This window comes from Sarcophilus harrisii, chromosome 1 (assembly GCF_902635505.1).
Source record: "Sarcophilus harrisii chromosome 1, mSarHar1.11, whole genome shotgun sequence".
In the NCBI taxonomy this organism is placed as follows: domain Eukaryota; kingdom Metazoa; phylum Chordata; class Mammalia; order Dasyuromorphia; family Dasyuridae; genus Sarcophilus; species Sarcophilus harrisii.
This window is the reverse complement of record NC_045426.1, coordinates 309,650,312-309,670,449: the sequence shown is the minus strand read 5'-3', so window position 1 is coordinate 309,670,449 and position 20,138 is coordinate 309,650,312. Positions and strand designations below refer to the sequence as shown.

The 20,138-nt window shown below is 36.5% G+C and overlaps 1 protein-coding gene across 28 annotated transcripts in view; it reads left to right on the top strand.

The window, feature by feature from the left end:
- RBFOX1 (RNA binding fox-1 homolog 1) overlaps positions 1–20,138 on the top strand; it is a 1,689,737-nt gene that overhangs the window by 1,307,473 nt on the left and 362,126 nt on the right. The window contains exon 1 of one of the 28 annotated variants that reach the window (XM_031951091.1): positions 4,384–6,238. The exons of 25 other annotated variants lie outside the window; for them this stretch is intronic. In XM_031951091.1, the coding sequence (XP_031806951.1) occupies positions 6,152–6,238 (87 nt within the window). In that variant the 5' untranslated portion in view covers positions 4,384–6,151. Of the gene's footprint in view, positions 1–4,383; positions 6,239–20,138 lie in introns of those variants that run through there. 2 more of the 28 variants (XM_031952105.1, XM_031951753.1) reach the window with 2 other exon arrangements.

Genomic DNA, 20,138 nt, shown 5'->3' with positions numbered 1-20,138 from the left:
ACATTATTGAAATTCTGGTGTTACTAGTTTGACTTAAGGGAGTGGCGGTCCATATTGTATTTGGTATTAATTTCTGTCATTACAGTAACAATTTTCTGCCAGTATTTACATGTGTCTATAAATGTAGAGGTAAATCTATGTATCTCTATCATGTATATGTGCATAATGCACAGATACACAATGCATGTCATATATTTATGTGTAGATATGTTTTAGATTTGTAATGTTCACTTATCACAGATATGAAGATAAATAGCTTCCATCTAAATTTAAAACTACCTTTCTATATAAAGAAGATGGCAGGGCATTTTGCTTAGAGAACTGGTCTTGAAGCCAGGAAAACGAGTTCAATTTTGACTTTTGACCCATATTGGCTCTCTGCCTCTGAGCAACTCAACATAACTCCTCAGTGCGTTGGTATCTTTAAGCCTGTAAATTGCAGAGAAGGTGCTGACCTGCACTGGTCAAGAAAGTTCCCTCATTTGAATGTTCTCCTTACCAGTGAAATCATAGTCATGATGGATAGAGTGCTAGACTTTGAATACTTTAAACACCTGAATTCAAGTCCTGCCTTTGTTGTTTGACCTTTGATCTGTCATGTAGGTTCTGTGATATTCATTGTCTTTATTGAAAATCAATCAGTCAATACTCCTATACCGAACACTGCAAAGCCCTCAAAGAAAGGAAAAAGACAGTCCCTGTTCTCAAGGAACTCACAGTCTAATGGGAGAGATTACATGACAACAACTTTGTATAAACAAGTTATATGCAGAACATTTTTGAAATGATCAATGGAAGAGACTAATGTTAAGAGGAATCAGTAAAAGCTTCATGTAGAAGGATGGGCTTTACCTTCAACTTGAAAGAAACTAAAAAATTCTAGTTATGGGGATGCCAGTGAAAATTCCTGGAGTCAGGTGGTAGAGAGCCTTGGGAGAGGGAGGCCAGTAACATTGGACCCCTGAATACATAATGGGGAGTAAAAGTAGGAGGGCGCCAGGTTGTAAAAGGCTTTGAATGACAGAGGATTTTTATTTGATCCCAGAGGTGACCAGGAGGCACTAGAGTTGACTGAATGAGGAGAGTGTTGCTTTAGGGATATAAATTTGACAGCTGAGTAGAGAGTAGATTGGAATGAGCATATACTTGAGCCAGGTAGACCAACTAACAGGTTTATTATGATAGTATAGTTGTAAAATGATAGAAGAAAAAAGGGGAGGAGAGCATATGCGAGTGATATGATGGAGGTAAAATTGGCAGGACTTAGCATTATATTATATATAGAAAGTAAGAAAGACCTAAGTTATTTCTATGTGACTGAATCAATGGTGGTACCCTCTACAGTGAAACGGAAGGTCAAATAGAAGGGTTTGGGGGAAAGATAATGATTTCCATTTTGGGGATACTGATGTCTTTAGGATCTCAAGAGAGAGGTCAAGGAGGCTAAATAGATCTGAGAATTACCAGCATAATCGAAACTGTGAAAGTTGATGAGATCCTCTAATGAAATAGTATAAAGGAAGAAGAAAAGAAGACTAAAGACAAAGTTGCGTGGGATACCCAGGGTAAGTGATGATGATCTTCATGAAGATTTAGAAAGAGTGGATGAGAAGGAGCAGTCTGACACAAGTTCAGGGGAAAGGGAAGTGACTAGCTTAGCCAGAATGGAGGATAAATTCTGGGGACTGGTAAAACAGATAGTGAGATTAAATGTTTTTCAAAGCAGGATAGTAGTATTTGGATTCCATGTCCTGGGAAATAGGGAAGGAATCATTGAAGGTTTTATACCTTGTGACTGGGAGTAGCAAATTGATCTGTTAAGTTAGGAAGTGGTAGATGGTGGAATGGAAGGAACAGCAGATGGCCAACTCATATGTTTTTTCTCATAATCTTGGTAGGAACTGGGAGGGCCATTTCTCCATTGTCATACTAGCTGTCTTTATTTTAATCAAGTAATCTGGCTAAAAGATGCTCAGATCTTCTAAAAAGTTTTGCTTTATTGTGATTAGGTGATTATCCTGGTACAGATTATTTCCTTGTACATTACCCATAGCATAATGTATTGGAGAATTGTATTATAGTTGACACTCTATTTTTTAGCCCAAACTGGAAAAGGGATATTCTGTGTTTTCACATAGTTTGGTAAACAAAGATTACCACTTTTCTATGGGTCTCAATAAAATGAAACACTTAATACCATATTTATTAAACTATCCTCTGCATAAATTATTCTTTGATTACTCAGGAGAAACATTAGGAATTTTCAGTACCTCCAAGTCATCATTACAAATATCAATTACCATTTTCCCATAGATGTGTGAACATTCTGTTTAAAAGAAGGTGTTGGTTAATGGAGTGCTATAAGATACAGTTTATTGTGAGGTTTTAAAAATTATCCTTCATTTTGGATTTTCTGTGGGGATACTCCATAAGTGCTAGTAAATGAGAATTGTAAAATAGGAATTCTTAGAATACAAACATATACATACATATGTGTATATGATGATGCACACACACACACAACACAAACCTTGCTAAATAACAGTCAAGGCTATAATCAGAGTGCCTTACCCTCACCCTACCCTGTTCTTTTTTTGTGTGTGTTCTGGTCTTTTCCAAGCTGACATTTAGTCTTTGGGTGTCTGTCACCCAGAAGGAATGGGGGTGGATGGTGTCATCATTTACAGTCTCAAATTCTGCATGTTGGGGGGAGTATATTGTGGTTCAATATACTGAGCCACAGAAAAGGGGGTGGAGAAAAGAGGGGCGAGGGAAAGATTTGATTAAAACACAAGGACATGACAGAAGGGAATCAAAGAGTCAGCAACTGAGAAGGGAGTTTGATCATGGATTGAGAGAGAGGAAAGATGAGAAGAGGATTTTTTTAGGGAAAGGAAGCTAAAAAAAAAAATCAAAGAAGTTATAAGAAAAATTTTACTTGAAGGAAATCCCTAAAAAACTGCATAAGGATACATCAAATGATACAAAGGAAGTAACATGAAAGGAGAAAATACAGATAGGAGGCAAAGTGAAAAACAAAAGGAATGTAAATTAGCCATTTGATTGAAGGCTAGCTTCAAAACTTTGGATAAAATGGATTATATTTTGTTATTCTCAGAGTGGATAATGATACAATACACATTCTTTGGAGATATATTTTCAGATTCTTAGTGGAAAAGGTAGTGAATTTCTTTCTCTAGTGATTACTAGCTCCTTCTACTACCACTCTTGTCTCCATCCTAGGCAAAATATAGACAGAAAATATCAGTGGAAAAGTAAAGGTTGTCCCAACTAAGTTTATCTCCAGAAAGTTACTCTAGAGACCCCGAGTTGGGTAATCATTTATTCAAAAGACCCCTTTGTCTAACTCTATGCTTTATTCATTAAAAATTGTAGATTTTTTTTTAACTATCCTCAACTATAACTCACCAGACCTTACACTTAGATTGTATGCTTGGACAATTGGAAAATACATTGAAATGTGAAAATATACTTATTAAAAGAATTATTAATTTCTGTATTATACTTGTACTATGTGGTAGAGCAAGCACAAAATTGGAGGCAGGAGAAACTTGAGTTCAAATCCTACCTCAGGTACTAACTTAGTTGGGTGATTGTAGGGAAGTCATTTAACTTCTCTAAACATTTATTTTATTTATAAAAAGGTGCTAATAATAATAATAATAATATGTACCTCTTAGGGTTCTTGTGACAGTCAAATGAGATGTGTGCAAAGTACACTTGTAGAAGCTGTCCCTCAAGTCTTAATGCACTCTTAGGTAAATGCTTAAGCCAATAGCTTAAAACCACACTGATATTTTGAGTATTGCCCATATTAATATCAGATATTGTTGTTTATATTCTTTGAAAGTGAATTTAGAAACTAAATTTAGAAACAAGATTTTGTGAAAACCTTTTAAATGCAATGCTCTTTACGCTTTTTATTTTCTGTTACTGTCATATTCTTGGGAAGGGGATAAGGAAGCATGACGTTCCATATCAATGAGTTCATTCGTATCAGGACTTTCTGATGTAGAAACTCCTTTCACTAATGGACAGAGTTAACTAATCTATGACTGAGTCTGGGACCCTGAGAGATAAAATTGCTTAACTATGATTATGTTTCTAGTTATTTCAAATCCAAGTCTTCAAACTTGGTCTGTCTACAATACCATGTTACCTTATAAAATGAACCTATATTTCTATGGGATACTTCAAAACATTTCCTCATATCTGATCTCATTTAATCCTCACAACAAGCCTATTACTAGGTAAGTAATATTGTCCCTTTGTAAATTTGTCCTTCATTTTAGAAGAGGTCCATGACATCACACAAGTGAATTGGATTTGAGGGAGGGAGAGCTGGGCATAGTCAGCTGCCTCACTTTCCCCTCCAGAACCATCTGGGTCCAGCGACCAGATAGAGATCAGGACAATTAGAGATGGCTCTATATGTAGCTGAAGAAACATACTCAAAAGAAAGGAAATAATTTGCTCAGGATCTACATGTTTAAGTGTTGGATATTGGATTAGAATTAAAGTTTTATGACTTGCTATAATATGAACTGATTAATACAATCTAACAAAAAAAAATAATCCTCCCAGATCATAACTAAGAGGGAAACTTTCTATAAATGGAAACCAGAAATAGGTAAACATGTCTATATCCCATGGTGACTTTTCTGTCCTAGCTGGTAACTTCTTAGAAATGCCACGTTAGGAGTCACAGCTCCAAATCTAAAGTTAGAAACCGTATCGGGCTGTTAAGTAAGAGGGGTCAGCTTACAGCTGCTAAGGGAGCTCATTTGATACATGAGCGTCAATTATAGAAAAGCTTTCAAGATGGCTAAAACTCAATTTTAAATGAAATACTGTACCAAATATTGTCCACTGTAGTTACTTAGACAAGCAGTTATGCTGCTAAATCAAGTAACTAAAGTTAGTATAGCATAAAGACACCTCGACTCTCTCAAAGTACAGGAATTCATGAGAAAGCAATAGTGGAATATAATATAAGGTACCTTTAACACCCCCAATTTTAGCATATTTCAATCATCTTTTCTGTTTATAGTTAGAGTTGGATTGTATTCAGCAAGTGCTATTGAAAGATTTCTTTTAAGTTCTTCTTGACCTTGAATATCACCTAAGTGGACCCAGAACATTGGACCTTCGTATAATTGCCTGCTAAAGAGTGAAAAATCTAAATATAACAACCTGCCCTCCTACTAGGCAAAATGAGAAGATCAAAAGCACAGCTGCTATCTGTGCCTTTCAGAATTGTGAATATAGAGCAATGTCTACACCGTGCTGAACATCTAGTTGAAAACTGAGAGAAAAATGCTATCAGTCTTCATCTAATTGTTTGCAAATATGTTGAAGATAGAAGGTCCAGATTTGTACCTGATTTTTTCAGATCTGATCCAGATTTTTGGTGCTATATAGACACTCCCTTATATATCAGAGTTTGACAGTATTTTTCAAGAAATATTATGGAATTTGAGCTTCAAGCTTAATAATCAGAAAATACTTTACCTTAAAACTCATTTCAGTGAATACACAATAACAGTGGTCAAATTATCCCTCTAAGCCCTATCCTAATCAGTTTTCCATAATTTTTTTCTCTATCTCTTTAAAAAAAAAATCAGCCTTCATAAATGCACAAGGCTATATATGTTAACAAGTCGATTCAAATTTGAACATCAACCTATATTTTCTTTCTCACTTTTTAAATTCCATGTATCTTCTCAAAACCCTATGAGGAACCAGCCCATTTACCATTTGGCAGAATTCATTCTGGAATAGCTCGAATCTTGTTGCTTTCTTCCTCTCATTTTTTTTTTTTTTTGCAAAGCTAAATTAACAAAGAGTACTTGGTTAGTCATGTTAGACAAGCTGTTCCCAAAATAGCACCTTCCATTTTGGTATCTTCAGCTTTGCAGCTGCTGTCTCTCTCCGTTGTCTGGGAAGAAAACTTTAACATTAAGAGTTGCTGATGTAGATTTTTTCCCCCTCCAGTTGACGAGGGATTGGGCCCTGACAGAAGTTATCTGGCTCTAAGCTTTGTAGTTTGGAAGAACTTGGTCTATAGATTTTTGCCTAACTTTCAATTGATGTGTTTAGCTTCAGTGGGAGTAATACAATCACTTAAACCATGTTGTCGTCTCAAGGAGTTTTGCTACATCCCTACGGCGTGCCTATGATTGTGCCCGCAGCACCGTACTTCACGGGACTTGTTCAGGTAATTCAGGGCCGCTTCCAACAAGCAACTTAACTCTGGTGCACTTAGAGTAATAATTGGAATTTTTATGGTTGAGAAAGCAAACACTTTTAATACAGGAAAAAGCCCTCATGTAGTCAGTGAGAAGACAGTAGGAAATCAAAAAGATGGATCACCCTAATCTGTGTATTGACATCTCTCATGGCTGAATAAATGGTGTAGTTGAGCTATATTTGCTTGTATTGATCTGCCTGCTGCTTAACATTCATGCCTTTGCTTCGAGAGGTTGACCACAGGGCAAAGGATTTGCTATCCGTTTCAGCTTTCTGAGGGACTCAGCATTCCCACTGCAGATCATGAGGCAAAGTAACTTACCATGATGTGGTTCAGTTAAGTGCTTTAGCCCAGCAAATATGAGTAACATTAAATATGTATTAATTCATATGTTAGACTTCACATGGAATGTCTCTTTTAATATAATTGGTTTTTTTTTGTAAAATGGAATAATACATTGATGGCTAATTTATTAAGTTTAGAGATCATTATAAGAACCTCATATCCACCCTTCAAGTTGTTAATGATGGCAAGAAATTGGTGACTTGAAACGTATTTGGTTTTTTGAGGAATTAACTAACAGTTAATTTCATCATTACCTTTGAAATAGATTGTCTGCTAGAATCGTATATCAGATAATTCTTCTGAATGTTTTCAAGAGACTTGGCTTTTACTTAAAGACCTCTCTTCATTGTGAAAATTTTGCAAGCTGCAGATTTTGATCTGATGTGTAGTAATCAGAACACTGACACCTGTGTTTTCATTTTGACTTTCCTACTAAATAGCTGTGTGATCTTGGACAACTCACTCTCTCATGTGTAAAGTAAGAGAATTGGATGAAATCATTTCTAATATCCCTTCCTCATTCTCAAGTTTAAAGATTCTATGCCTTTAGATTCTCTGTTGTATAGAAGGTATTTTTCAGGATTTTTGCATGGTTAATCATCCAATACCATCTTTCTAACAGCTTCTGGTTATGTATTATCCAGCAAGTATTTTTCTTTTACTTATCTTTAATCTAAAATAGACCCTTCTCTATTATACTTTGCTCTACATGATGAAAAAAATCTAATTGTTATTCATAGCAAACAAGCAACAAAAAAGATTTCCCTCCCTCTCACCCAAATGTCCCAAATCTGTAGTTTGGGAGTGAGTGAAGTGAATAAAGTCCAGCCCAGCTCATTAGAGTTGAACTAAAAAAATGTCTTCAGCACAGACCATTGGGCAGATACATTATTTCCGCCCCCCCAACCTTCATTGTAACCCGTTTATTGCAAAAGGCTGGCTAGAATATCAAACCTGGGGTGATTCCAAACAGCCGAACAGCTCAATAATTCCAGATTGCTGGCTGGCGCCTTCACTAGAGTTTACTTGATATCAGCCACATGTGTATGAAGCAGAAATAAATTGATCTACTTGAGATTGGCCATTATCAATACTTAATTCTCTTTGTGTTCCTTGGTCCAAGCAGGCACAAGTAAATGCTGCTCCTGTGGGATATGAGGGCAGGACTGGAAGCTTACAGGCAACTCCCCTTATTTCCATTTTAGATTTTGGGTGAAGGTCAGGACCAGAAGCTCTGTCAGACCCTTTGCTATCCTGTCCAATAAATAATTACAAGCAAATCGTGCCTTTCACTCTATGCTGATTGATGCTGAAATTGCTTTTGAAAGTTCTCATAAGTTCCTGTTATAGATTAAGTGCCGGTGTAGGAAAAATAACTGCACCCAACTGAAATGGGTGAATGTAATCAGGTTTAATGGACTCGGGAGCTTGTTGGGAATTAAATAACTATTGATTTGTTGGAATGTTGCTGTCATTACGAAATGCCACTCTGGACACATTACCCAGGTGATAGATTAGAAGACACAAGGGCTTTTTGAAAAATTTGGGAGATCTGGCTTTACTTGTTAGGTACACCATTTCAGCCAGTATGTTTGTGGAAGACGGCAAATTGTTTTTTAGAAAAGCAGGAATGGGCTGGTGCTACTACTTGCAAACTGTAACAGTAGTGTGTTTTTCCATTGGAGGGCTCAGGTTTGATTGATGTCTTTTTAAACTTAAGGAGAGCCATAATTTCATTGGGATGGATGGTGCCCTCTTTACCTGGACAGATTCCAGCTCACCTGAGCACTAGATTTTGGCTTCTTAGGTGCTTTGTCTAGAACAGTTCATCCTATATGGCAACTAAAGTTTTGGTGCTGAGCTTTTTTGAATTTACTGACACTGCTTTTCTGTGGATAGGTAGGTAGGTAATTGCTGAGAACCTTTTCAGCCAGGTAGAAATAGACAATACTCTACTGCTATAACCTGGAAGATCCTATGTGCATCTCTGTGACACAGTCAGTGGAGGAACATTTGCCAGACCTGCCCCAAAAGAGCAGTACAATAAAAAGACCATTGCATTTGGAGGAAGGAGACCTGGGTTCACAGAATAATTTTGCTTTTTCCTTTATAGTCTTCCCTTTATGGTTCTCAATTTCCTTACATGTAAAATTAAAGGGTTGTAGTAGATGAAGTCAAAAGTCATTTCTAACTCTAACTCCTTGATCATTTGTAAATCTCTGGTCAACAGCTTGTCTCCTTCCATTCAACACCCTGAAGAGTCAGAGACTTAGAATAATTATTTTTCTTTGCTGATACACTGAGCCAAATCATGATATTAAAATGTTTGCAGTGAATGGCAATTGCATTAGAATCACCCATGGTAGAGCAATTGAGAAAAATGATATCAATGAACATTCCCATCACCACATGCTTTCATTCTCCACAACAACTTAATATCAGTTTACTTTTCTTCTCTCTGACATAGGTTCTCTGCCACCAACACCAAGATGCTTTTGTTAACATATGAAATACTTGCTATTCATGGGAATTTGCCATCATATAAAAAGGAGCCTCTGCCACTTGTCTCAGAATATTGAAGTAATTGAAGTAAACTTCAATTTTTCTTTAGTGTTTTTTGACTTCATACTCTGATGTCACAATGGATCTTTCAATATCCTGAGTATTTCCTCTGATGCAGATTGCAACTAATCCATGTCTTCCCATTCTTTGCTATTATCTTCCTGCTCCTCTCATACTTTTGCCAAGGAGAGTAGTCTCAAAGTTCTAAGAGCCTTTCTTACATTTCTCTTAATACCACAAGGATACCTACAGTGATTCACATAAACTATCCATAAGTTATTGTTTATCCTCCCTATGTGACTGCCCTGAAATCCTTTTTAATCCTACCTTTGTTTGATAGCATCCTTTACACTGCTGATCTGTATAATTCTCTAAAGTAAAGTGTTGAAATAAGCTAATAATATCCACATGTGCCTTTCCATTGCGCTTTGTTGAATTCATTTATTTTTTACTAATAATAAAATAATTATGACACTAGGTAAGGTAGATTAAATAGCTTGTGTGAGTATAGAACAAAAGCCAAATCAGAGTTGAGTGATCTTTTTTTTTTTTTTCAATAAATGCTTGGTCTCTGAAACTTCCTCCCTCCTAATAGATCCTGAGCATTTAGTAAATAAATCTTAGGGAGTTGCCTGAGACACATAGAGTTTTAAGGATTTACTTATGGTCACAAACCTATCTAGTATTAGTCCAAGAGTTTGAATCAACTCTTTTTTGACTTAGCACTGTCTCTAAGCCTGATTATGCTCAGTGAAACAGCCAAGTAATATCTTTCTTGTTTCCTAATAGGTTCTCATGAATAGCCAATCTCAAAGTTTCTCCTTCCTATAGATGGATCAACATCTAGCCTATCTGAAAACTTGTTTGCAGTATTATGGCAAACATTGTACTGTACTCCTTGAACTTATGTGACCCTAGTCTTTATATAGCTAAGGTTGGTTTCTAATTATTTTTATGCACAATTCCTGAATGGGGGGGTTGTTAAATGGTTTTTAAACTGTTTTATGGTATCATGATAGAGAAGGGAAGATTTGGAGCAGTTCCCCATTAGATCTGACATGTATACCCCTGAGACAGAAACATCAGTGTAAGCATCAGTGTAAGTAATATATAATTGTCTGAGATGCAGGCTTTGGTTATGGGATCCCAAATATCTGGATGTTTCCAAATATCAAGCTGTTCTTAATCATGTAATTAATATATTTGGTTTCCAAATGGACTCCATAGACCAGTAGTAATAGCCCTATGATCTTGGGGTCATGGATATGAACCTCAAATAGAACAATGAGCTTGTTAAAGAAGCAATATGTCTAACAAAGAGTATTAGATGTCATTAGAAGACTTATTTTAAGCCTTGCATCAATCACTTACTGACTCATTACAGAATAAATGTCTATGCCCATTACTGGAAGAAAAAAAAACAAAAACAAAACCCCAGCTTATATAATAAACCCTAACATTTTTAGTCATTATTTTTATTATTAAGATGCAAGTCTCCATTTTCAGTCATATAGCAGATTCCCAGGGAGGGAAGTTCTTCCACCATTGAAGCTCCTTACCTGATCTGCAACTTGTAGTCCTCAGACATGAAGTTAAATTACATGCTTGGTACAATGCTGCTTGCATGTCTGTGAGGTGGTACTTGAACCAAGTTCTTCCCGACTCCAAGACTCGTTAATATATCTGTTTTGTTATATTACCTATGATGGTGATCATAAAAATAACCCATCATTCATGTGTTATGATGGTACATCAGTAGTATCATATTCATATCAATATCAGACAAAACAAAAAGATGAAAGGTTACATTCATGATTGGGTCCTCTGATTTGATGCTGAAATCAGATCCAACAGAATTATTAACAGATTTAGGAGAAATTTTAGAAATTGATGTCAGAAGTTTTATTTCTCTGTAAATGTTCTACTTCAACAAAAACTCAGGAAACAAAACTCAGAAACAAAAACTTAGGAATATCCCTTTCTTTGAATACTTTACTATGTTGAACTTTATGGATTTCATGAGTTCCTACTTTCTCATCTAAAAGCACACAAAAAACAGTGCCCTTTTAAACTCTGCTTGTACACAGATAAGCACAACAGCAACAAAAAGCACATGAAAAATGGTTTTCAGGTGTCGCTGGTGCTTTTATGAATCAACCTGTGAGTTTTAGAGCAGAAAGAAGCAAGTTGCCTCCCTTGAATTTTGTAGTGTTTATACCAGAAACCCAAAGCTTATACCATAGCCCAACCTCAATTCTTTATCATGGCACACAGATGGTCTTGACTTCTCAAAGGCTTGGGTAGTTCTAGGGAACCTAAGCAATCTAGAAATACTTCAAAGATAGGCCCAGCAATTGTGAGAACTCACCGAGCAAAGTCCCAGAGTCTTATGAAAAGCTTGACAAGAGCTTTTCACAAAGGCCAAAGGAAATAGGGAACTTCAGGAAATCTACTATATTGATGGGAACTTGGATCCTTAAAATATGAAGAAATTTATAAGATATCAGCTATGTACCCCTCATTTATTTGGTAGACATGCTGAAATAAAACAAGGAATTCTAATAATCAAGTAAGTGCCAAGTCTGAGCTCTCTCTGTAGAATTGTGGGGCACCAAATTGAAATTGTGATTTTAAATTGGTTAGTATATAATCTTTAATGACCAAATTTTTTGTCATTATTGACTGAGTTTATTTAATAAATTTCATTGTCCAAAGATCTTTTATGTTGAAAGTTCCATTCACCTAGCATTTTTAAAAACAATGTGCTTCTGATAACTATTAAGGACCATGTGCCTTTAGTTTGTGTTTGCTTCATGTTACTTACTCATCAGGGGATGTGCTTATGTTGTCATAGAGGCTCTGCCCACATTGGCTGAAGAAGAACATTGAAGCAGTTGTCAGAGTGTTCTGAATATAAGCCACATTCTTAAAATGAAATCATAGATCTCAGATGATCATAGATTTAGAGCTTAGCGGGACTAGGGAAATCATCTAGTCTGACTTCTTATTTCATAGAAAACTCAGACCTAGAGAATTTAGGGGTATATTACCCAAGATTATATAGATAGGAAGATCCAAGCCAGGATTTGAAAAGAGGTCTTCTTCTCTGATTCCAGATCCAGCTCTCACTCTGTATATAAACTGTATAAATAACCCCAATTTCACTAAGTTTTATAAAAGAAATTTCTTTTTTGGAATAGGCGCTGGGAAAGTATAGCTCACTCAAATGAATATGGTACCTGATTTAGCGCTCTTGTCTTACTTCTACCCAACTCTGTAGGAAAAATCAGAGATTTTCATTCCAACCCTCCTGGTTGTCTCCCATAATCATAACTACTATATAACTGCTAAGCTTTCTATTTATTGGCCTGTGTACACGCAGACTATTTTTTACTGTTCTTTGAAATGTCTGTTTTGTAAAATATTCTAGTTATTTGGTTTTCTTCCTGTGGGGGACAGGGGTAGAGCAGAGGTTCAGGAGAGAACAATTCTGAGGACTTCCCTAGTTAAAGTAAAGATGTTGATTAAAAGGTTAGCAATAACTATTCACAAAGACCAACAGCTAGATTATACAGGGTGTGCAATCTCTATCAGTAAAGGAAATAACCCCTGTTGGCAGAATTTCTGCCCATTTTATAGATGAGAAAATTTCAATCTACTATAAAGGCCAAATGAATTTCCCAGGGGGATAGAGACAAAGTGGCAAATCCTACCACCTAGAAACACTATGCTTCTCCTTTTGTTTGGAGGTGGGGGAAGAGAACAACTCAAGTTATTAAATTGGAAATAATTTGGATTTGCAACTTATAGAAGTACTTGGAAATGCCCAAGAGTAGCACCATTCTATTTTATATGAAATGTACTTTTTTAATTAAAAGATTAAAGGGACACTGTCAATCTCTCCTGATTAATATCAGTACTATAAAAAGGCTGTGTTTCTGCAGCAGCCATCTGTCATTTTGATCATTTTAAAGGCATGCTATATCAGCAAGTATGCTTTTTATAATAAATTGGCAAGGGGCAGCCAAGGCTGGAAAGGCTTGCTGGTTTCACACTTAGCTTTATTGCTTCAGTGCTCAGCAATCTGAACCTTTGAATAAGAACCAGGGCCTCTCTCCCTGTCTTTTAAAGGTGGTTTTGGGTAAGTGTTTTCTTAGCTGATTTATGATGTGGACACTTCTGCCTCTTTACATTTCTCCCCCATCTAAAGATAGACACATCATACTTGAATCCAACCGGCATGCCAAGGAATAAGCACATCCTTTTGCTTCTTAAGAGTTCAGAGCCTGCATGATTACTCAAAAACACTGAATTTACATCTCAGATACATCTCAGATCTTTTCTAGAGATGGGCTACCAGATTATAAGCAAAATAAATAAATAATTTTGTTATAATTCTCTATTAATACAATTTTTAGGCTGAGTTTAAATGACTAATAGTTCTAAGATTTTGGTCCATTGTGGAATTTCTTGACATGCAATTAAGAACTTGAAAAAATTTGGAATTTAACTCCATGGAAGAGGTGGAGTCTTGCCTGTCTATCTGTTATTTACCCTCCCATCAAAGGAGGTGTCTCAGCTCATCGCAGATGGGTTCATAACTTGTGCTTGTATTTTGGCCATGTAATGACATTACTCTTATTATCACAGATAGAGTAAGAAGAATATTAGAGGCTATCTTGCACAACCCTCCTTATTTGACAGAAGAAGAAACTGAGGTACTAAGGTAAAAAATGAGTTGGCTAAAGTCACAAAGGTATTATGTAGTAGACTCTGGAATCAAGCCAGTGTTCTGGCTTTAATCTCAGAACTCTTTTTACAACATCTTCATTAAAACAAATATATTCTGGAGTCATTGACCTGTTCAGAATAACCTGCTAATTCTCTAAACCCATTTACATGTATGAATGTACTTTCCTTCTTCCATGGAACTACTATGAACAATTAGCTCATTCTTATGCTCCATGTTCTGCATTAATCTTGAAGAATGGATAGGTTTTAGTCATAATGGAGTTAAGTGGAGATTGAGGGGGAGGTGTGGAGCCAAGATGGTAGAGAATAGACAGGATATTGCCTGAGCTCTCCTCAGCTTCCCTTAGAATCCACACTAGATCAAGCCTCTGAATGGATTTTGAAGTAGCAGAATCCACAAACATTTGGAGTGCAACAATTTTCCATCTTAAGATATCTTGGAAAGACTTCAGGAAAGGTCTGTCTCAATTGGGCAAGAGGGAATGTGGCCCAGTACAGGTGCGGCATTGGGAGGCCCTGGTGCAGGGAATCTGGTGGAAAACTCTTAGCCAAATTACAGTACCATTGGCTACTCTTTCCCAGCTCAGAAGGCCAGTGGACCTCCATAATGAAATTAAGCACATAAACAAAAATAGCACCCCTCCAAATCACACATTTATAAGTTTGTTGTAATGTACAGCTTTTTATATATTACTGATCAAGTGTACATGATACACTTGAACTAACTTTACCATGAATAGAGATGAATTTGCATTGATTTATCCAAAGCCTTTTCCTTATCCATTTGACCAATATCAGATATTTACAGTATAACTAATCAAGGTCGGATACATAGATTGTGGCCAGGGAACCAGAGAAATGTTATTGCCCCAGAAAAGGAAAAAATAATGAATGTGGCTTCTCATGAGCCTATCCCTAATTGCTCTGAGATGATAGAGATCAAGAAGGTCGGCCAAATTAGAACCCTTTGACCACTCATCCTAGGCAAGTGTACATGCAACAGGAGAACAGAAAGCCCATTCCTAGCTGCTCCATGTGGTCACAGCTTCTTGGGACAGACTCCATGGGACCACCCACATCACTGTTCTGTTCTTAGCACACTGTGGGCGCTTAATAAATGTTAAATAATAAGAATAGATTCCATCTGTCATTGCATGATGGCAGTGAGGATTTGATCTGGGTCTAGGACTTTGGATTGGCACCAACATTGCTTTTTCATGAACCTTTAAGATAAAAGGGCTTAAAGTCAGTTATCATTGACATTCTGAAAGGGATAAAGAACAGAGTAGCACAAATAGTTTAACTTATCTACTGGACTCTGTCAAAGATGTCTCTTTATTACATCACTACAGGTAAAGTGAGTCAAAACCTAGCATTTGAATGTTCCAAAGAATTATCTGTAGCTTATAAATTGAAAGGTAATTTTCCAACTCTTACGATTCCTAATATGGAAGTACTGAATGAATTTTTATTTCTTTGATCATTTTTATAGTTTGTCTCTTTGACCACTGGACATTTTTTCCAGTCACTAGAAAATATCTTGGAAGTTGTTCTAGTTGTGGTAAGCTAACAATATAGATTTGCAGGAAGGCAATGGAAGATAAAATTTTTCAGAAAGACAAGCACTATGAAGATGAATAGAAATGAACTGAGTGTGGTGGCCTGTGTCAGCAGTCTCTGCGACTTGGGAAGGACAAAGATATTGGATCCTTTGAGCTTAGAAAATTCTGAGCTGTGGTAGGGCGAGTGGGAGGCACCAGGTTTTCTGAGAAAAGATAAACCAAATCAGGGTGAGATGGAGTACCTTTCAGAAGAATCAACAGTAGGATTTGACTTGTGAGCAGTCATTGGATCTTCAGGCTGCCTGAGATAGGGAGATCCAATCTCAACAAACACAATGATAAACTTCAGTGAAGGTGATGGTGATCTTATTTAATTTTTTTAAGACTGTGAAAATAACAGATTCATCATCTTATCCTCCACCTCCCAGTGGGCATGTAAAATAGGGATTCAGGAATCAATCAATGTAATTGAGAGGGTTAATGATCTTTAAAAGAAAGTGCTTAAGATGGCCATTGTAATCCCAAGTTCAAATAGATGTCAAAAGCATCTTTTAGAATTTGGAGATGGCAAAGAAAATATTTGGAGAAGGAAAGGAAACTTCTGAAATTCTCCCCTCAAAAGTTAAAGGTTTCCCTTAAGTTGGGCTGTAACAGTAGGGCCTCTAAGTAGAACAGAGTATGGGGCCTCAAGTAATGAAGATTTATCTTCATGAGTACAAATCTGGCCACAGATACTTACTATCTGTGTGACTGGACAAGTTTGCCTCAATTCCTCATCTATAAAATGAGCTGGAGAAGGAAATGACAAACTACTTAAGTATCTTTGCCAACAAAACTACAAAAAGAGGTCACAATATCTTGAACATTATAAAGATTGTGACTCACTTCTATTTTCCTGTTTTTACAAAAGAAAATCATTGTAGTTATTTAAAAATGTGTCTTATTTTGATCTATCTCTTTTAATTCCCAGAATATTCCTTGTCCCACGGTCATATGTCAAAGGATAAAATAAAAAGGGGAAAACAAACAAAAAACAGCTCAGTAAAAGTAACCAACATGGCCACTAAGTCAAACAATATGCAGAATGCTGTACCCCTAGCCCTCTGCTACTGTAAAAGGGATGATAGAAATCTTGATTTAGATCTAGAAGAAAAGGAAATACACTCTAATATCTTGTCTTCAGAGCCAGAATTAAAAAGAATTTTTCCTCTTCCATTTTATATTGTTGTAATCAATGCATAAATTGTTTTCTAATTTTACTTACTTTATTTTGCATCAGTTCATCTAAATCTTCGAATATGAGAATCACGTATTATACAAGCATCCTATTTCATTGCTTTTCCTAGTAGAAGGCTAACATGATTCTCTCCTTCCACTGTCACTTCAGAGCCCTTTCCCTCCTCTTTATTTTCCAGCTCTCTGGAACTGGTCAGGAGTTCCCTTTCCATGATGAACTAAATCATATTTATGGGAGAAGATCAAAGAATGAAGTGGAAAAGGAAGAGGGAGAGTGAGCCCATTCAACATGGTTGATGTTGCTCTGTTTAGACAAACTTCTTTTCAGTTATCACTGTCTAAATCTTCTAGAAATATGAATTCAGTTTCCCTTTAAAACAAGAATCAAGTAATGTTCCCAACACACATTCTCTGTCAAACATGTCAGTTACTCCAGGGGCTGTAGACAGCTTGCAAGCTATGTCTTCTGTCATTGTTACTACAGTGGTATGTTTTTTCTCCCTCAAACAGCTTTTGTATTTGTTCTGGTGAGAGGTGCAAATACCACGATGCTTGATATCTGGAATTTTTTGACATAAAATGTGGAATTGACATGGTCTTTACAGTGACCATCTTAATAAGACAAACAAGGTAACCAGGCTCTCTCTTTCAGCATAATAGAGTATCTGGGTGGTCTACAGCACTTTATTTGACTCCAGAGATATCCTGAGCTCTTGCATTTCAGAAGTTATATAGGGAATAGAGAGAGTACTCTAATGGGTAAGGAGAGTCCTCCCCCCCTTCATACTTGGTGTATTATCATGCTGTACTGTATTGTATCTTAGCATATTGACAGAATGGCTAAAAAATATTGCATTTGCCACCTGACAGATATTGGATGTTTTTACCTATCATGTAGAATGTCAGTAATGAGTGGTTGCAACATTACTGATAGCATAGTTAAATGTCCCCTTTCTTGGCAGATACCCGCCTGCCCTGTCACCCAGTAACATGATAGAAACGGAAAGTCAGAATACCTTGTTGTCCTTCTTGCTTCCGTGGAGAACATATTGCTCTTTCCTTTGGGTAAGGAGTCGTGGGGTATGTTAGTGAGCCACTTCATGTGTAGTCACCCCTTCCCTTTAACAGAAAAGCAATTTTGGGAACACATTTTAAAATTCTCATCCCGTGTCTGGCACAGCATGGTGCTTTATTGTGAGTTCATGTGGACATTTTTGATCCTGGACTCTCAACCTCCCCACAAAATAGTAGAATTTTGTTGTTCTTTTTATCAGCCCACAAAATAGTAGAATTTTGTTGTTCTTGTTATCAGCATTATCATGGTTATTGTTTTCTCCTCTTAACAGTTGAAAGAGCATTGTCTTTGAAGGCAGAGTACCTGGGAGAATCTGCTTTCTTACTATTTACTATGTATGTGGCTTTGAGCACATCATTTAACACTCCTGGGGTTCACTTTTTCATATGCAAAATAAAGGAGTTGGACAAGATCTTACAGATCGATCGTATATTCAGAGAGGGAAGGGATATGAAAGTCCAGGCAGTCCAACTTCCTTCTCTAATAAATGAGGAAATTGATAGTTATTGCAGTTAAGTGACTTAAGTGGAGTCGCATAGTAATTACGTGTTAGAGATAGGTCAGGTCTTCCTGACTCTATGTCCAATGTGCTTTCTATTTTATCATTGTGTCTTACAGGTTAATGTATAATTCTATTCAGGTGTTATCAAGCTATTCATCCCTTTCCCTGGAAAGGCTTCCCTTCCAATTTAATTAAGTTAAATCTCTATTTCCTGTAATAGATAACATTTGTTGACTAGTGTGGACCAAGATAAGTGCTTACTGTGTGTCAAGGACTGTGGTAGGCACTAGGAATGCAGATATCCAGGGGAAAAAGACCATTTGTGTCCTCAGGAAACTTATATTCTAATGGGAGAAAACAATATATAAAAGCAAATTGAAAAGGGAGGTTCAGAAGAAAGCATATCATGTGTCATGATCATGATATGAGGTATGTTTCATTCACACCTTTATGCTAACCTTAACTTTATAGTCACAAATTGATCCAGTTAGTGTTGGCATAGATTCTCTATAATTAAGGTGACATCATCTCATCATTTTTTGTTAGTGTTGTAATTTTATTTTTTAAAGAACCATTGCCCCTTGGTTCCACCATGCTTTGGGTCAAGTGGGACCAAGGCTATACACACTTTATTTTCCTTTTTAAAAAATTTTTCTTTAAAACAATTCCCAACCTTTTTAGAATATGTGGGTTCCTGCAAAAGAAAGAAAGAAAGAAAGAAATCAATTAGAACATCTCCTTCCTCATTCTTTCTTTTGATATTTCCTAGTTCTCCAGCTACCACTTCACCCATTTCTCTAATGAACAAAAAAGTGTGACCCTTTCCTTGAACTATCAATGTGGAGAAAATCCTGGGAATTAGTCGTCTTAGCTACAGAAAGAATGTAGATGTAACCTATGGTCAAACAAGGGAAATGGAAAAAAGTGTTACAGTAAAAGAATTAAGCTGAATGAGCACAGGGACTTGAGTCCTGAGTGTTCTTAAACAAAGAAAGAGTGTTCTTAAAACTAAAATTTTCTTGTGGGGACCATTCAGCTTCTCCCTTACTTCTATGAAATGAAAATAAAGGTACTATTAATTTTTCTCTTAAAAAGTAAACAAACATGTTACTGAAGCTTAAATAAATGCATACAACAAATGCAAAACTCACTTGTAGAGACCCTGCCACAGTTTGTGCTCTTTTTAGGACTAAAGTTGGATAAGACCTATTCCAGAGATCAAGATATCTGGGATCACCCATCTAACAGTGAGTTGAGATGGAGGCTGGGAGACGGTCCATGCCTTGTCAGCTTCCATCACTCTCAGCATAGGATTTTCCTTGCACAAAGATTTGGCAGACCAAACTTACTTCTAAGGAGTAAGATCAGTTTTCAATTTAAATGAATTCACTTTCTCTCTTAAAAAATAAATCCTCTTCCTAATTCCCCTAAGTCCTTAAAGTATGACATTCTCCTTTTATAGATTGGATAAAGAAGTCAGGGATAGGTCTCACCAATGGCATTTGGTTAAGATGAGCCAGCTGGGTCTGGTCTGAATATGGAAAAGAATAGGGATGAAGGTCCATTTAAAAAAAATGACTGCCTCTTATTCCATTAATGGCTTTTCTCTTCTATTTACCCTTCAGAAATAAGTTTAAAGATGGGGTGTAACTTTTGAATAATCCCAAATCTAATAAAGACACAAGATAGAAATCTCAGTCTTAATATAATAAATTTAATCCCACAAACATGTATGAAACTCTTTTTCCCAGCAAGACACTCTGCTAAATAATGGGAATACAAAACCATAAACAAAATAGTCTCTTTCCTCAAGGAGTTCTGTAATATTCTACT